This window comes from Harpia harpyja, chromosome Z (genome assembly GCF_026419915.1).
Source record: "Harpia harpyja isolate bHarHar1 chromosome Z, bHarHar1 primary haplotype, whole genome shotgun sequence".
Taxonomy (NCBI): domain Eukaryota; kingdom Metazoa; phylum Chordata; class Aves; order Accipitriformes; family Accipitridae; genus Harpia; species Harpia harpyja.
Genome location: NC_068969.1, coordinates 68,977,285 through 68,993,019, shown reverse-complemented (window position 1 = coordinate 68,993,019; position 15,735 = coordinate 68,977,285). Strand labels below are relative to the sequence as shown.

At 36.0% G+C, this 15,735-nt stretch overlaps 1 protein-coding gene across 2 annotated transcripts in view; it reads right to left on the bottom strand.

The window, feature by feature from the left end:
- Positions 1 to 15,346, bottom strand: part of CNTNAP4 (contactin associated protein family member 4) — a 260,580-nt gene extending 245,234 nt beyond the window's left edge. For both annotated transcript variants that reach the window (XM_052778474.1, XM_052778475.1), the window contains exon 1: positions 14,938 to 15,346. In XM_052778474.1, coding sequence (XP_052634434.1) covers positions 14,938 to 15,022 — 85 coding nt within the window. In that variant the 5' untranslated portion in view covers positions 15,023 to 15,346. The remainder of the gene's footprint in view (positions 1 to 14,937) is intronic.
- Positions 15,347 to 15,735: the final 389 nt, after the last annotated feature.

The window sequence follows — 15,735 nt, the reverse complement described above, 5'->3', positions numbered from 1 at the left end:
AGTGCCTAACTTTAATATCAGACTATGTATTTCTTGCTATTAGATCAGTAACTTAAACTGATGGCAGGGGGCAGGTGGGGTGGTGAGGGAAGCAGCTATGTTTTGGGGGTTTTGACTAAATAAGGCACTATCAAACACATAAATATCAAGATGATGCTTTGAAATCAATGGACTTTTGAAGTTGTACCACATGGTCAAATAACAATTGTACAGTTTCATTTGCTGTTGTGGACAGCAGAACTGTAATCTACATAACCCAGCTTCAGAAGAAACTCTCTGCTGAGGCAAAGACATTGCAAATGGACAGAGGAAGGGAACCAGTTATGCTACATGTACCACATGCACTTGCATAATCAGGTATGTCCAATCAGTTTCTCTAAAATATAACGGCAGACCTGAGACAAGATTTATAAAAAGGTCTTACCATGTTTTTTTCGAAATCTCATAGTCAATGTGAAAAACTTTAAGACAAGACACAATCCAAAATTTGTAACACTGTGGTATTTCTTTCTGCTATAACTATGCCAAAATATAATTAAACAAGAAGGAATAGACAGAATGTTGATATTCTTCTTAAAAGCAGAGATTTATATGTGTTGTGAAGTATAAACCCACCAATACACATAAAAAAACTTCAACATTTGACTGTTGGCACAGCTTTGCTAGCTTCTGTAGCTTGCCACCTACAAAAGGCATTCAGTGGCTGCATACTCTATAACCTGACTTGCTCAGAAAATCCCACAGAGACCAATCAGGAACGCTTTTCATCTGGACTCCTGCTGGACCCTGTAAATGGAATCCACCAACCTAATAAAGAGAACACCAGTTGCCACTAGAAGTCTTAATAAAAATCAGACCTTTCCTAACTGTCATGATTGTTTATCTCCTTTTTTGACACAAACCAGGGTTTTCATAAAAAAAGAAAAAAAAAAAGAAAAAAAAAAGGGTCTGTTCAGTGGTGTGACATAAAAGAACCAAGAAATGGTCAAAACTGCTACCAATGAGAGAAAAAGAGGCATTAAAAAGAAGCTTGCTGTCATTTGGAAATGCATCACTTCTTACTGATGTGAGCTCAACACACAGTTGCTGTGAATGAGGCAACTAAAAAAAACCCAGAAAATGTTTGTGCAGGATGTTATGCATTTATATTCTTTCTCTGAATGTGTATCAAAATTAACTCTGAAACTTACTCTCAAGAACAACAATAGATCTTCTCCTTATCATCCTTAGGCAGGTTCTGCATTGATATCTGCAATTAAACTACTTGTGTACTTTATTAAATTCATGTATGCAATTACCTATGAACATCAATAAGAAAACCATGTAAAAAATGGGCATGAAATAGAGGTCAAAGAGAGCTCTGCAGTGTGAAGCACATTAAAAAGATGCAAACATATGCTAAATATTTTCATTAAAATAAATTTTAAAATCATGATTTATTATAAAAAAAATCACAAACTCCCCCACCAATATGCAAAGTCATTTTTTACATCTAGATGTGCAAGTACACAGTTACAAGTGTGATCTTGCCAGCCTAAAGAATTCATTGATATTATGCATAAAAATATTATGAAGTTTAACTCATGAGAATTAAATGATAAACAGTTCTTTCTTCTTTGGTTTGTTTGTTTGGGGTTTTTTTTGCCAGATTTTGAGCAATAAGGACAGGAGTTACCTGACACAATAGTCAGTTCTCAAATCAAAAATAGCTAAGATTCATAAGTACTCTGAGACTCAAAATCATGGAAAAATGAGGCAATATATTTATAAGGTCTTGCTGTTTTACAGGTGCTGACATCCACTAAGTCCCTGCTGAAGTCGTTCCTTCGACAGCCAGGACTGGAAGCCCAGAGCGGGACCCACACTTGAAATCCTTGAGAGCTTCATGCAGATTGCTCATGCCTTCACTAAGATGTGACATGTAACATTAAATGTTTTTATTCTCTGTTCCACAATTACAAAGATTAGATCTTCAAAAAATCCTTGGAAAGCTTTCATTTTGTGCGATTGTTTGAATACTGGAGTTTCACAGAAGGTGTACGATACCAAAAGACAGCACAAAAACTATACGAGCTACCAACACTGTATGTGCAAAGACTGTTGACATGCACAAACCTCTGTGAGTAAACCCATTTTGTAGCACAGAAGATGATGTTTTACAGATGGGTTAGCAGCAGTACACATTTTAAGTGACTGTTAGGATCTTCCCTTTTTTTATGAGTTGTTGCTTCAAATATTCAAGTATGTGCAAGACTTCTAAGCTGGAAGGATCTATCTCCATCTACTCATATCACTACAAAAACTCCACATTTCTCAGTAACAGTAAGAAAAGGTAAAGAGCAGAGTAGCCAAGGCTGGTCTTGGCAGCCAAACCACGTGTCAGAAACAGACATAATTCCAACTCTTGGAGAACTTGCCAGGGAAAAATTGAGGCCACAATAAAAAGAAGCAATCTGGCATCTGAATTTCTGATGCCTGCAAAAAGGGAATGGAGGGAGTTTACAAAATACTGTGTCACTGACAGAGCACTGGATCTGCAAACCCTCATTTTGACTAATAATGTAACATTATTTCATACTACAGGAGACTTCACCCTTGGAAAAAAGCTGAGTTAATTAAAAAACAAACCAAAGCAAACAAACAAAAAAAAATGTTGAAAATGTTGTTTCTATGAACATTTTCTGCACACGAAGAAAGTGTAAATATTTCTAAGTAAATAAATGAATTTTTAAGTCCTTCAAAAATTTGGGCCTGGCATCACTCTTTACTTTAAATTTTCATTAGAAAACATAGTAGACTAAGCTATGGACATCTCTGTTTTTCCCATGTCCACATTCTAGGCCTTCAACAGCAGTATTATATGTCAGTCTGCTGGAAATTCTATTTTAATAGATGAACCACAAAATATGACTTCTAAAGTATAACTTAAAAAAAAATGTGAAAAGCTACACAAGTACAAAAGTAGTGAAAAGGAAATTCAAATTGTAACTGATCAGCAGTGGTAAATTTGTGACTGAGAAATGATCTGGCATGGAGGGCAAGAAGGCTTAAATGCAGAAGGAGTTAAACAGGCTGGGAGAAAGAATGCCAGAGACAGAGTGACTCCCTGTTTTCTTGTAGCCATCCTGGAACATCAGCAAGCCCTCAGGGGCCACCTTTGGGCAGCAGAGCTGGGCTGAGTGATGGACCCAAGGGCAGGCTGAGGTGCGCCATGCAAACACTCAGAGGATCGGTGCTGGGGCAGGTGTATATAAGGCATCTGCTTGTGAGGCATCTTTGCAAACTCCTTTTAGAACCACTTATTGCAGTAGGATTCTGCTCAACACATTGTTCTTTTTTTTTTTTTATACATATATTTAAGCACAAATGTGTTTAATTTGCCTCGAGGGGTACAATAAAAATTCCCCAACAGCAGTTTGATCAGTAGAAGACCACCACTTACTATTTTAAAGAATGTTTGATTTTCTTCTGAGTCTTGCAGTTAGGCTTTGAAAATAAAATCTCTGTTCAGTCTGAAGGAATAACATGATTCCTCCTTTATGACAAAGTCCACACTCTAGTACAGATAGTACTCTATGATCCGGCACATGATTTCTTCTCTAACTGATGACAAATATTAATTGTAGGAAAAATGAAAATTAATTATTTGATTAGAAGAAATTTAAGTGGATCATGATATTATTTTTCAAACACTTTCAGGCAGACTTTAAAGACTATAAAATAGGCCACTATTTATATTCCAGGTGGATAACACACTGAGTGCTTACCACCCGATGCCATTTACCACCCATTTACCTGGTCATGTTTTATGAGAGATTACAGTTTAAGAAACATTCAGTATTTTACAGTTTTCTATTCTGAAAAAGGATTTTGCTCTGAATATTACCTGATTTTCTGACTGAAACTGTACATTACTGCAAGTGTAGTTCTAACATGGTTTTAGCAATGGCATTCCGAAGTCAGAGGAACTTGATCTTCACCACCACTTTCTCCTACACATACCTCTCTACTGGCAAGGAACAGGGTAGGAAGATAAGGATCACAGGAACCTTTCAAAATCCTCATGAGTCTGGGTCTTCCAGGTTTCAGATTATTTTGTGTTATATTTATCCAACTTGAATGACTAAGAAAAGGAGACATATCCAACTTGAGATGTTGTTTTCCAAATGTACTTCTACGTTCATTAAAGCCACAAAAATAATATAAATAATTATATATATATGGAATCAGGAAATCATAACACCTCTGCTACTGTCAAACAACAATACAGGTGTGAAAGATGAATCCCATTTAAAAAAAAATCTACTGATAAGCTGTTAAAGCATTCAACAAGATATGGATACATATAACTATAAAAAAACTATAAAAGCAAACATGTAAATATGAACGTCATATTCAGCATTTCCTAAGTAAGACATTGTGATCCATCATACTATCAGTTTACCAATACTAGTTCACTGGCAAATTTTTGACTCATGCCTTTCAACCTATAATGTTCAAGTATGCACAACCATGCACTGAAACTTGACATAATTTGATTCCAGTCAACGTACATTGTCAGCACCTGCGGCAGTATCTTAGAAACACATCCACTGGGACATTACAAAATTATATTAGTAACATCAAAACAGAAACTACCCCCTTCAGTACCTCCATCACACATACGCTGTTTCCTAGAGGTGAGAGTTAGATCAGAGAATTCTCTGTTAGAATTTCTCAATCTGGACAGATTGAGAATTAAATACCTAGAATATCTACAGGGAATACATTATTGTCTTTCCCAAGAAAAAAAATGTCAAATTTCTAAGTAAGTAGTCACTGCAGAGATAGAGGAAGAAGGAAAGCAATCTTTGCCATGGCAGATTTTTTTTCCCCTGAAAACATGACACAAGATGATGAAAAAAAGCTTACTTTCTACCACAGTATCCTAAGGATAACAGAGATCAAGTTCAGCATAACTGTGAATCCATCCCTTACCCATTGCTCAAAATTTGGGGCAGTCTGACTGGATATCTACCACTTCTGGGCTACAGCAAGCTAGCAAATAGATGTAGACAATTTGCAAAGGGTTCAAAAGTAACAAACATTCATTGCAGACAGCATAGAAATGTGCATATTGGTACTTGCACATCAATCATCTTTTTGCCCTGTCTCTATCTCTTAAATTCTTTGTTTTCCTGTCCAAGTAACATGAATCAGGACAGAGTAAAGCACAGATATACAACATAAGAATGATCTATGAGATAAACACAGTTCACAAAAGTCAAAACAAGTTTACACTTGAGTACAGATGAGGCTTTTTGAGCCCCTGGGGAGGAAAGAGAAAAAGGGAAAGAAGTCATCACGCCCCAAAGCACATTAACAATAGACGAGGATTAGATGGTAATAAGTGATATTCTGTAAAAGAAACATACATTTCCTAACATATCTTAAAGGCTTCTTCAGGAGAGTGCTATAGTTACCTTTAACCTGTCATCTGTGCCTAGGACATCTGTGCCTAGGACTTATTTATTGCTATATACAATATAAGTTTCACCAAGATGAAAAAAGTACATTGATAACCTGTAACAGTAACAGTGGGGCTGTCAAATCCAAACAAAGGTTTGATAGCTGATTCATCTGTCATTGAATTCCTTCTGTACTTCATTTTATTTAATTACTTACTGAAGTCAGAATAACATTTTACAGCATTGTGCCATGAGCAAAACCCTGTCACAGTCCTCTTCTTGTCCAAGGCTCATCACTGTCATCCAGACCTTCCAAAAGTACATTAGCAAATGAGACCACAAACCACTGTGGCTCTGTTTCTCCTGTTTTACAGGGAAAGAAACATATTCAGTGACATACATTTACATTTACAGATACGTTTTATGTAACTGTAAACAAAGTAAAATCGTGGGTTAGTATTTGCAAACAAGTTTTATGATGATCCCTCCTTTCTACAAGAGATCTTAATTACTGGAGGACATGTCTACTCTGTGGAAAAGAATACTCTGAAACAGATTTTGCTTGAGGACAGAAGTGTAATCACTGCAGGGTACAGTAGAGCTCCAGAGCACACTGACATGGTGCAACTGAAAAACAGCCCTACAAATTCCACGTTCAAGCTGATAAAACTAAGAGTTACTGCAATGCACCTTGTCAGTTGGAGGGCAGAGCTCAGCAACCTCCAGTGTGCTCCACTGCATTCAGATAATCCTGAAAGCACTAAGTTTTGAGGGGCTATTTCACCCTTGAAAATTAAAATCAATCATCTTGATGTTTTTTAAAAAAATGTTACCACTGGCTCAGAAAAACAGAGCAGTCGTTTTTCACTGCAGGCATATAAATTCCCTAAGCGCAGGAACTAGCTAAAATTCTAAATGTCTTTTTCTCCTCATATTTATTTTTTGTCAAGTGGGACAAGTGAGTAATTCTTGTTTGTTACACAGTTCTGTATTTGAGTCCTCCAAACAAGGCAAAATGAAAAGACTGGTACATAGAAAAGAAATAAAGAGACCGGTTATATTCAAACTATGCAGCATATCACTGTTGAATGAATATTCAGTTCATTCTTTCTAAAGCTTTTATTCAATATTTATTTAGGCAATGCTCCCATTGATTTCCCTAGGAGCTTTAGTTGAATAAGGACATCGAGACGCACTGTTGTTTTTCATTGATTTAAAAAACAAAAAAATCTTAGTTACTAAAGATTGGGGGTTTTCCTAAAAAAAGAATGGTAAGTAAGTCTCACCATGATTACAAAACTATTGTAAACTAGACTGCTGCATAGTAGATAGGCATCCTGTCATTGATTGGGAAAAGACATTACAGTGAGAGCCACAATTTGCTGGCTTGGAGCATAAAAGGGCTCCTATCCTGTATAACAGTCAGTCTATAACCATCGTTAGATGCTGGAGAGTAGAAAGGCTTTAAAGTAACCATAAATGTACCAAGATACATTTATCTGTTTTATTACTCTCTTATGAAAAGAAATGCTGTAGTATTCTGTTGATTTTGTTCATAATAGTCTCTTTTCACTATGCTTTCTTTCAAAGCAAAAAAAATACACGTTTTGACAAGACTGGGGTTAAAATGGAGCTTTAATCATGGTTTGTCGAAGGGGTGGAAAGATCAGACTGTCTCAGTGGGTAGAATGAGCAATTCCAGCTTATTTAATCCGAGTTAGTGAGATTTTCGCTTTACCAGGATATTGCGTATGGTCAAAATACCTGTATATTCCATACTTTCAGGAGTGAAAGATGATCTCACAGGTAAGACATTTCTAGCTCCTCACTTAGTCCCTATATTTAGTCTAGGACTATCAATAACAGCAGCCTTACCCCTTGGGAAATCAAGGAGAACCCACTTACCCAAACACAAACACGGGAGACTCGGAGCTTCAACATGAAACACAAATGCCTTGGGTATAGCCAGTGATTACTCTACAAGGCAGCCAGTATGGCTTGCTGTACTTTTTCTAACATTAATTTAGAGTGGGATATTTTGATGGAACTGGAACCTGTCTCAAGTAAGTTTTTACGTGTACAAAGCCTACAGCTGACAATTATCTAGACTCGGTAATAATCAGTAATGAGACAAATAGCACTTCTACACTGCAATTCGCCTTATACTAGATAACTAACTTTGTATGCGATTTCTTCCTTCCATCTTCTGCATGACTTCTTATAAGAACTACTTTTTCTCTCTTACGACTAAACAGTGACATCACTAGCTCAGAAGCAAACATCCAAGTTTCAGATTTTTAATTTTAGACAGATAAATCCCAATTTTTCTGTCTCTGCAGAAACCGGCAGGGTTCATCGTATATCTCAAAAGTAAGGCATATAATAAATTGCTAATAAATGAAGCAGTGAAAATTCAGGAAAGATTTCCCTTCTGCAGTTCCTACATAGTTATTTCTAATTCAAAATATCTTTCAGTTTCCAATTATTACTTTCTTATTAATACTGCATAGCAGTAATCATATGACCTCTACCACAATTAGTAATCCTGAAGAAAAAAAATTTCCCCTCTCCTCTCCTCAAAACTTTCAGATAATTACATAATTTCCATGTTGAGCATATCCAGACTCATGTAATAGGGGATGTAGCACAATGCTGCAGGTGAATTAACCAAAGTGATTCAGGCTTCCTGTATGCAACTCAATCTGTTTACAGCATCATTTCTATAGTGCGTGTTACCCTCAGAAGGTCTTATCCTTGCTGTTTTGTTCAAAACCCTTCTCTAATAATAACTTACTCTGTTTGTTCTCCTAGTGAGGTTGTTTATTAGGTTACATGGCATCTGAGTAATAATATTTTTTGTACCCTGTTTAACTACATATTTTATGAGACTTCATTTTTGTTGTTGTTTAGAATTTCCTTTAAAGGTCTATTTTCACAATAACTCTGAACAGGTTAACCAGATACAGCTGGGGATTTTTTGTGGCAAATTTTAAACATAATTGGGAAAAAATCTTTATAAAATCATATTTTTAGGAACAACTTAGGTTTTGAACAACACTTTCTGTTTAGATTTAAAAGTGGGCAGATAAACACCTTAAAAAGAGCAAGATCTTCTTCAGCTATCAATTGAATAAAGAATGTTACTAAGTAATAAGAATAAATTCAAATATTCCAACATGCTGTTTCTAATCTATTTTCCCTCAAGACCACAGATGTAAATATGTTAATTGCTAAAAAATTGTTATAGAAACAAACAGGCACTCTAACAACAAGGAACAAGCAATAGCTTATTATTGAGCATAACCAAATAATGAGATCTACTTAATAAAAAAGTAGTTAGACCCACTACCCAGCTGGAGACATTTCCTAACCATATTTTTTCTCTATCCTTTAAGATATAAAACCCTAGAGGTAGTTTTCTTCACTGGTCAATTAAGTGAATATGGTATTTAAATAATAATTCTGTAGTTACCAATTTTAATCTACTTAAAATATTAGAAGTTTCCAGGATTTCAATCACTTTTCAAATTATTGCACTGAAAATACTCATTAAGTAGAATATAAATAGTATCATTTTTACCTACCAGTCCACACATTTTGTTTACTAAAAAATAACATCAAAATTTGTAATAAACACTGAAAACTGTCTTCTGAAAAGCAAAATAATTGGACACCAACCCTCCTCTGCATTTGACAGATTTAACTCAAGGTTACTGGCATAGGCTTCAACTGATAGAAGGAGACCTACAGAGTATTCCTTTGACAAACATTAGTCTGTAATGCTATACTTGCACATACGTAAAACACACACAACAGACAGGTAAGCATGATTAAATACATAAGTATAATACACTGCAGAGTTAAAATTTCAGTTAACCACAACTGGTTAAATCCTAGCATTAAAGCTGCATTAATTTTTACAAACAAATAAAGCAAAACCATTTTCATAATGACAACATACTGTACCTCCTATACATTTTATGTTATTTTCAAGTTTAGATAGACAGCTTTTGTCATAATGATATTTATGTAACATATGCTAGTATACTGAGACAGACATATCTCTTTTTTCAGTTTTAATCCAGAAGTCATGCACAGGACTGACTGCCAAAGCTACAAGTTGTAGGTTACAAAAAGTATTTTATATTCAAGAATTACCAGATCAATCTACCAAAACATTTAACCTTAGTCATATTTAACAGTGCAAAAACTAAGCAACTGTACAGAAACTTGTAAAATCAATGTTATCACTATTGTTTTGGTTTTCCTTCCCTCCTCATAAAACAACTGAAAACTGAGAGGGAAGAGCAAATTTTAAATTTTCACTTCAGAAACCTCTCAAAGTTAATGTGTACTTCTGGAGTCACTGACAGACCTGACTAATCTTAATATTTGGTATTTCTTTATCATTCTTCACAAATTGCCTGGTGTGTTCTAGGAAGGAGAGCCCTTTGAATTAGTGGTGGATCTCACTGCCCCCACCTCTGTTATTACCTTGTTAGTTGAGAGCAACTAACAAGGAAAAAGCATGTAACAGTACTGAGAAGCAGTTCTAACTCTCCCACAAAACAGAGCTCTAATCCTGTGCAATACTGCACACTAAACTCTCAAACTAGCAAGTAGCACCAAAGCACAGGGTCATTTTGAGGGAAAAGAAAATAAATAATTGAAAGATGTAATGTTTCTTGAGCATTCAAATGTTCTTTGATTTGCTTGTTTGGGATGGGGAGGCAGTGGGAGTGAGAAGGGATGGGGGAGAGATTTGTCCCATTTTTTCCCAGCTAAACTTGTTAGAAGCTATGAAATTGTGACTGTTGAAATTCTTACAGAAGATGAACCAGTAGGCAGAATACTGGCAAATATATCATATGAGATATATTAATATATGGCAAACTGTTTGTTGTTTTCTACTGCAGCACAGAAGTGTTTGGAAAAAATACTAAACTTCAGCATTGTACCTTATATACAATGATAGAAGTGTACGCGATTTTGTAAGACATGGGTAATTAGATACAACATCTTAGTTAAAGGTTGTTTTTCTTGTGGGTAAACATAGACGTACACTTACCTCTACTTATTATGTAAGAAAGAAAGCCGAATGGCCATGACTGAAGAATTATCAAGATGTGAAGAAGTTAGTGATTACTCTGGAACTCCTGACTGGTACTAAACAATAACGCAGTAGATCCTAACACATAATGCTAATGTTACTACTAGCAATGACAACATACTTTACATATAACCTACTGCATTTTCTTTTTATGGTTGATTCTATCCCACTTCAAGAATGTCATTACTTGTCTGTCACTATCCATCAATCATGACCAAATTTACTCCATCCATCCTGCCGACAGAGCCCAGGGACAAATATGTGCATGGGAATTGGAAAGCCTAGAGCAATGGGATGCAAATTGTTGATTATACTGAATGTAATCAACCCAAGGCCTTTCTGTGAATTCTCAACCTTGAAAATCTGAAATACATTTTGATAGATATTTTTCATTGGTATTTTTTAGATTTGATGTTGATACAAACTTTGATGTTACTCTACTAAAAACATGCAAACCATACTAGAGATGTTTTATTCATGTAAATAATTGCCCAGAGATGGCCTGATGTCTGATGGGGTCTTCATTGCTACCTCAGAGCAGAGATAGATAATAATAAACAGAAGATAAATATTAATGAGGCTAAAAGAAAATTAACAGAGTTTCTTCTTTCTCCTCCCCCACAGTTCACATCAACCACAAACTAATGGCAAAAGAATTACATTTTAATTTAAATTGTGATAAACAGCATTTCAGAATATTATAATGCAATTCTATAAAGTTGTCAGAGAGTCTACAGAACTGTTTTGTACCGATGATTAACGTCAGAATGAAATTATTTTCTGAAGTAAGGTAAAATATTTTCCTTGTAGCAAGTAACCTCTTCCCTGGGTATATTACTTGTACAATGACTTGCACCTGGTAATATAATCAGGGTGTGTGATAACTCAGTCCTCTATTTGAAAACTTCAGCATCATTAACAGTCATTCTCTCTCAGCCTAGAGTAGGTCTTCTATTGTAGCATTAGCAAGAAATCCCTGATATTTAAAAATAAAAAAACCAGTAATAATAATAATAAAAAACATTTCTGCATTTATAGTAATTATGATAATTGCAGTACAAATATGAAAATCTGAATTGATAAAAGCTTCTGTAAAACTGGAGAGTTTTAACAAAGAGAAGTAGGTATAAAGAGGTGAGAATTTACATAGAAAGTCCCTAATTTGTTCCCTTTATTTCCATTCACTGTCAAAATTAACCTTAATAATGTTTAGTCACAGTTAAGTTGATGTGTGTAGAGGGTTTAATTATGTTTTGTGCAACACTTCAGTTTTAGAGCATTTAAAAAAAAAAAAAAGTACTGCACCTATTAGAGTACCAATTTCTGGCAAGTTCTCAAGGGCTGATTTAGTAACTTGCTGATTTACAGCTGTAGAGACAGTTCCCAATAAAATAAAAATGTTTCCTAGCTACAGTGAAAAAAACTTACAGGAGTACTTGCTTTAATCCTTCATTTAAAACTCACACTTGACCTTATACAGTTACTTACTCAGGGCTGTGCACTTCAAACTTCTTTCAATCACTTTGGAAGTGCAATTCTTCTGGAGAAAGAAAGCATAGGAAAGCACGAAGCAGCACTACTACAGAACTTTGAAAAAAAATTGAGTTTCCAGCACCAATTATTACCTTTCTTGGTTGGAAGTGTCAACATTATTTTTGGGGGGATGGGATGAACAAACAAACAAACAAACAAATAAATAAATAACAACTCAGAAATAAACTTTCATATTCTGGATGATAGAGTCTGTCCCCTTCGGATAACCTAAGAACTTCAAAATCATTTTACTCAGAAAAAGCAATAGTGTAATTCCTTTAAGACAGAAATAATTCTGAACACATCAATTTTTGATCCAAGAAATTTTCTTTATACAACTGACTTAGTAACATTAGCATTGACACTTCAAGGTGAAGCGTAAAGGTCTTAACTTTGGCAGCCGGTCTGAACAAGGACAAAGCAAAAGTTAGGCATTCACGATCTGATATTAAAGAAAGAACCATAAAATTAAAAGGAGAAAAATAGTTTCATGTAAAGGAAGAATTAAAAGCCATCTTATTTTCTTTGATGATTGGTAGCCTACTGGACAATCTAGCCATCAAAATTCATGCAAGAAAAGCAAACTTTAACTGGTTTTGTAAACGTATTTGAACACATTAATATCAACAGTAGAACCACCTACTGAAAAGGATTTCAATTCCTGGTCAACTTTTCAAGAAGAAAGGAGTAGAGTAAGTTCAAGTGAGTAGATAATGGCTGCTGCATGTATCTGTTGTAATCAGTAATTATGGAAAACCTTTTCTCCTGAGGTCATTTTATGAAACCTAACACACTAACCAAATCTATACCTGATACTTGAGATGGAAGCTGTCACTTTTAAAACAAACTAAGACTCCCACAGAAATGTTCAATTCTGAAGTAGTATATATAATTAAAAAATGGGATTTTTTTTTTCCAGGTTAGATATTTAAAAGGAATAATATGCATTAAATTGGCCGAGTTCTCTTCACATTAGCACTCACTCCTTCTTAATTTAAATAATTTGATTTACGCTTCAGACAATCAGGTTCCTTGCCTCTAGCATGGGGAGACTTCTTACTTTTTCAGTTCAGATGAGTGTCTTGACATAGCAGTCAGGACTTATTCATAAATAAAAATACTATACATTTATAAATACTAGCATATATTTGAAAAATCTGTTCAATCCAGTCACTCATTTGATACTGTAATTGAGTTGGCTTGGTTTTGAGAAGTATTTGAGAAAGCCAGTAGTAAATGTATTTCATACCTGATTTGTTTTATCCTTCATAATTCTGTATTGGGAAGAAGCTTGAGCCTTTTCCTCAAACCTTGATTCCTAAATTGTAAGAGTGACCTCTAGTGCTTTACTGCTTTGCAAGTCTTTTTTGTAATGGTTTTAATATGCTTCCCTGTAAGCAACTGATTTAGTTTTGTGCATAGTGCCAAATGCTATTAATGTGCAATTCAGTTATCATGGTCTTGTGAAAATGGATGTATTCATAAACTGTACAATGCAGAATGATGAAGAGAATTAAAGCTGTGGCTGGATTGCAGCAGGGTGTTTAACAAGAGGAACTTAGTATTCATGTTTAGGGCTACACTATGCACTTGAGGATCAAATGAGATATCATTACTGAATGACAGCACAAGATCATTTTGGTGCTGCAATGTGAATGTCTGGCTCATGGGAGCATGTTTAGTTTACAAACCATCCATATGCAAAACCCTAGGCTATAGACCCATAGAGCACTTCAAACTTCTCTGCCATTGCTCAAATGTTTCCAGGGAGCTGTCCCCTGCCACTGGGCTGTATGATTATTCTTGAACATTCCTCCTTGCTTTGGCATGCACTTTCTTCCCAGAAAGGCATTGCTTCTGCCCTCCCTATTCCTGTGATGCACAACCAGTGCCTTAACAGGAAGGGGAGAAAATATGCTCAGTTCAGGTTATGAGCATCTGGCATTTAGGCTACTGTTCTACCACATGTATGCAGAATGAAATCCTTCAGCTTGCGGAAGCCAAATCAAATGGAACAAGATTAGCTCAGAACTATTATCGAATTATAAACCCCCTGAAATTTAGTTTCTTGATAAGTTTTTTTTTCTTTTTTTTTAATTTGAAGATAATTAATCCTGTTCAACACTGGAAACAGAGATTTTCAGGTATATATCAGATTTGCTTCCTAGAGAGCAAATTGTCTTTAAAACTGTAATCACTATCTTTATTTTGCAATACCACCCTACTGGCTAACTATGAATTACTAATTTTTTTAAAAAACTTTCTGCTGGAACTGATAGCGTTCTCTTCTTTAGTCATGCATGAACAATACTCCCTAAGCAATCAATGCAGAGACTGTAAACTCTTGCTATCCACATTTTTCCTTGTTATATTTGTACTGCTCTTGAACTGCACGGTAATGTCCATTAGAGTTATTTGATTGCCAGCTTAATTTAGGAGATGCAGATACCAGCTTTCAAAATTATAAATTGCTAAAAACCAAGCTGAAACACAATACACAATAGAAAATCTGCCAGTAATTTCCACATAAGACACAATTCCTTGGAAAATGATGCACTTACAAACAGAAAACAAAAATGAAAATGGGGCTGAGCATGCATCCCTTAGTAAAATGCTGCTTTCAGATACTCTTAGTCTGTAGGCTTTATAAACAGTATTCTGTACATAGACTCGTGTCAAAAATCTATAGAAGGATTTTAGAACACTTTCAGCCTAGCAAGTTGCTGTCGTGATTTCAAAGCAGTAAGCATTTGTCTCAAAAATAATATTTATTCTAAATGCAAATAAAATATCCCAGAAGTTTTCAAAACACTCCAGATTGAGTTTTAAATCATATGCAATACTTACCTTTATTCCCTGCCACTGCCGTGTGCCAGTTATGAAGAGACAGGAGAAACAGCAGCTTCAAGAAGATTTCAGTGACAGAATCCATGTTCACATTCACTGAGGCACCCAAAAGAACCAGAGTATTAGGAAACAGCTGCTCTGTACTTGAGTCCTGTTCCTGCTGCTTCTCACTGCCTCTCTCTGCCTCTTCTGGCAGTGCTTCCCAGGGAACAGGCACCTCAGCCAAATGCACTCCGCATCCCCTCTCACATACGCACGCACCTCCAAATCTGCTTTTCCCTCTAACAGCAGCAATCCCTGAAGAGTGGCAGCGAGAACCTCTCCTTCAGTTTCGCAGAATCACTCAGGGCGAAACTGCCAGGCTCCCCGGCACCGCTCGGTGACTGAAGCCTGGCGCTCGCCGCGCGCCCTGGACACCCCTTGTGGTGACAGGTAGGAAATGTGGGGCTCTGGCGAAAGGCAGACAATGAGGCAGAGCAGCCAGCACATGAGCACTGAGGCGCAGCCGCTTGGTGGGTGCTCACCCTGGCCAGCTCTTTGTCATTATCTTGTTCTCTTTCTTTTGTGGGTTGTTGTTGTTGTGTTGTTTTGTTTTGGGGTTGTTTGTTTGTTTTGGTTTGGATTTTGAGGTTTTGGTTTTGGGGGTTTGGTGGGGTTTTTTTTGGGGGGGGGGAGGATTAGCTGTGCATGCTGCCATTCCTTTTTTTTTTTTCAGCATGGTAATTTTTTACACTTTCAGCTGCAAAAGCGTTCCAAGTTCTGCATTTTTGAATGAACACGTTTTGCCTTGTAGTAGAG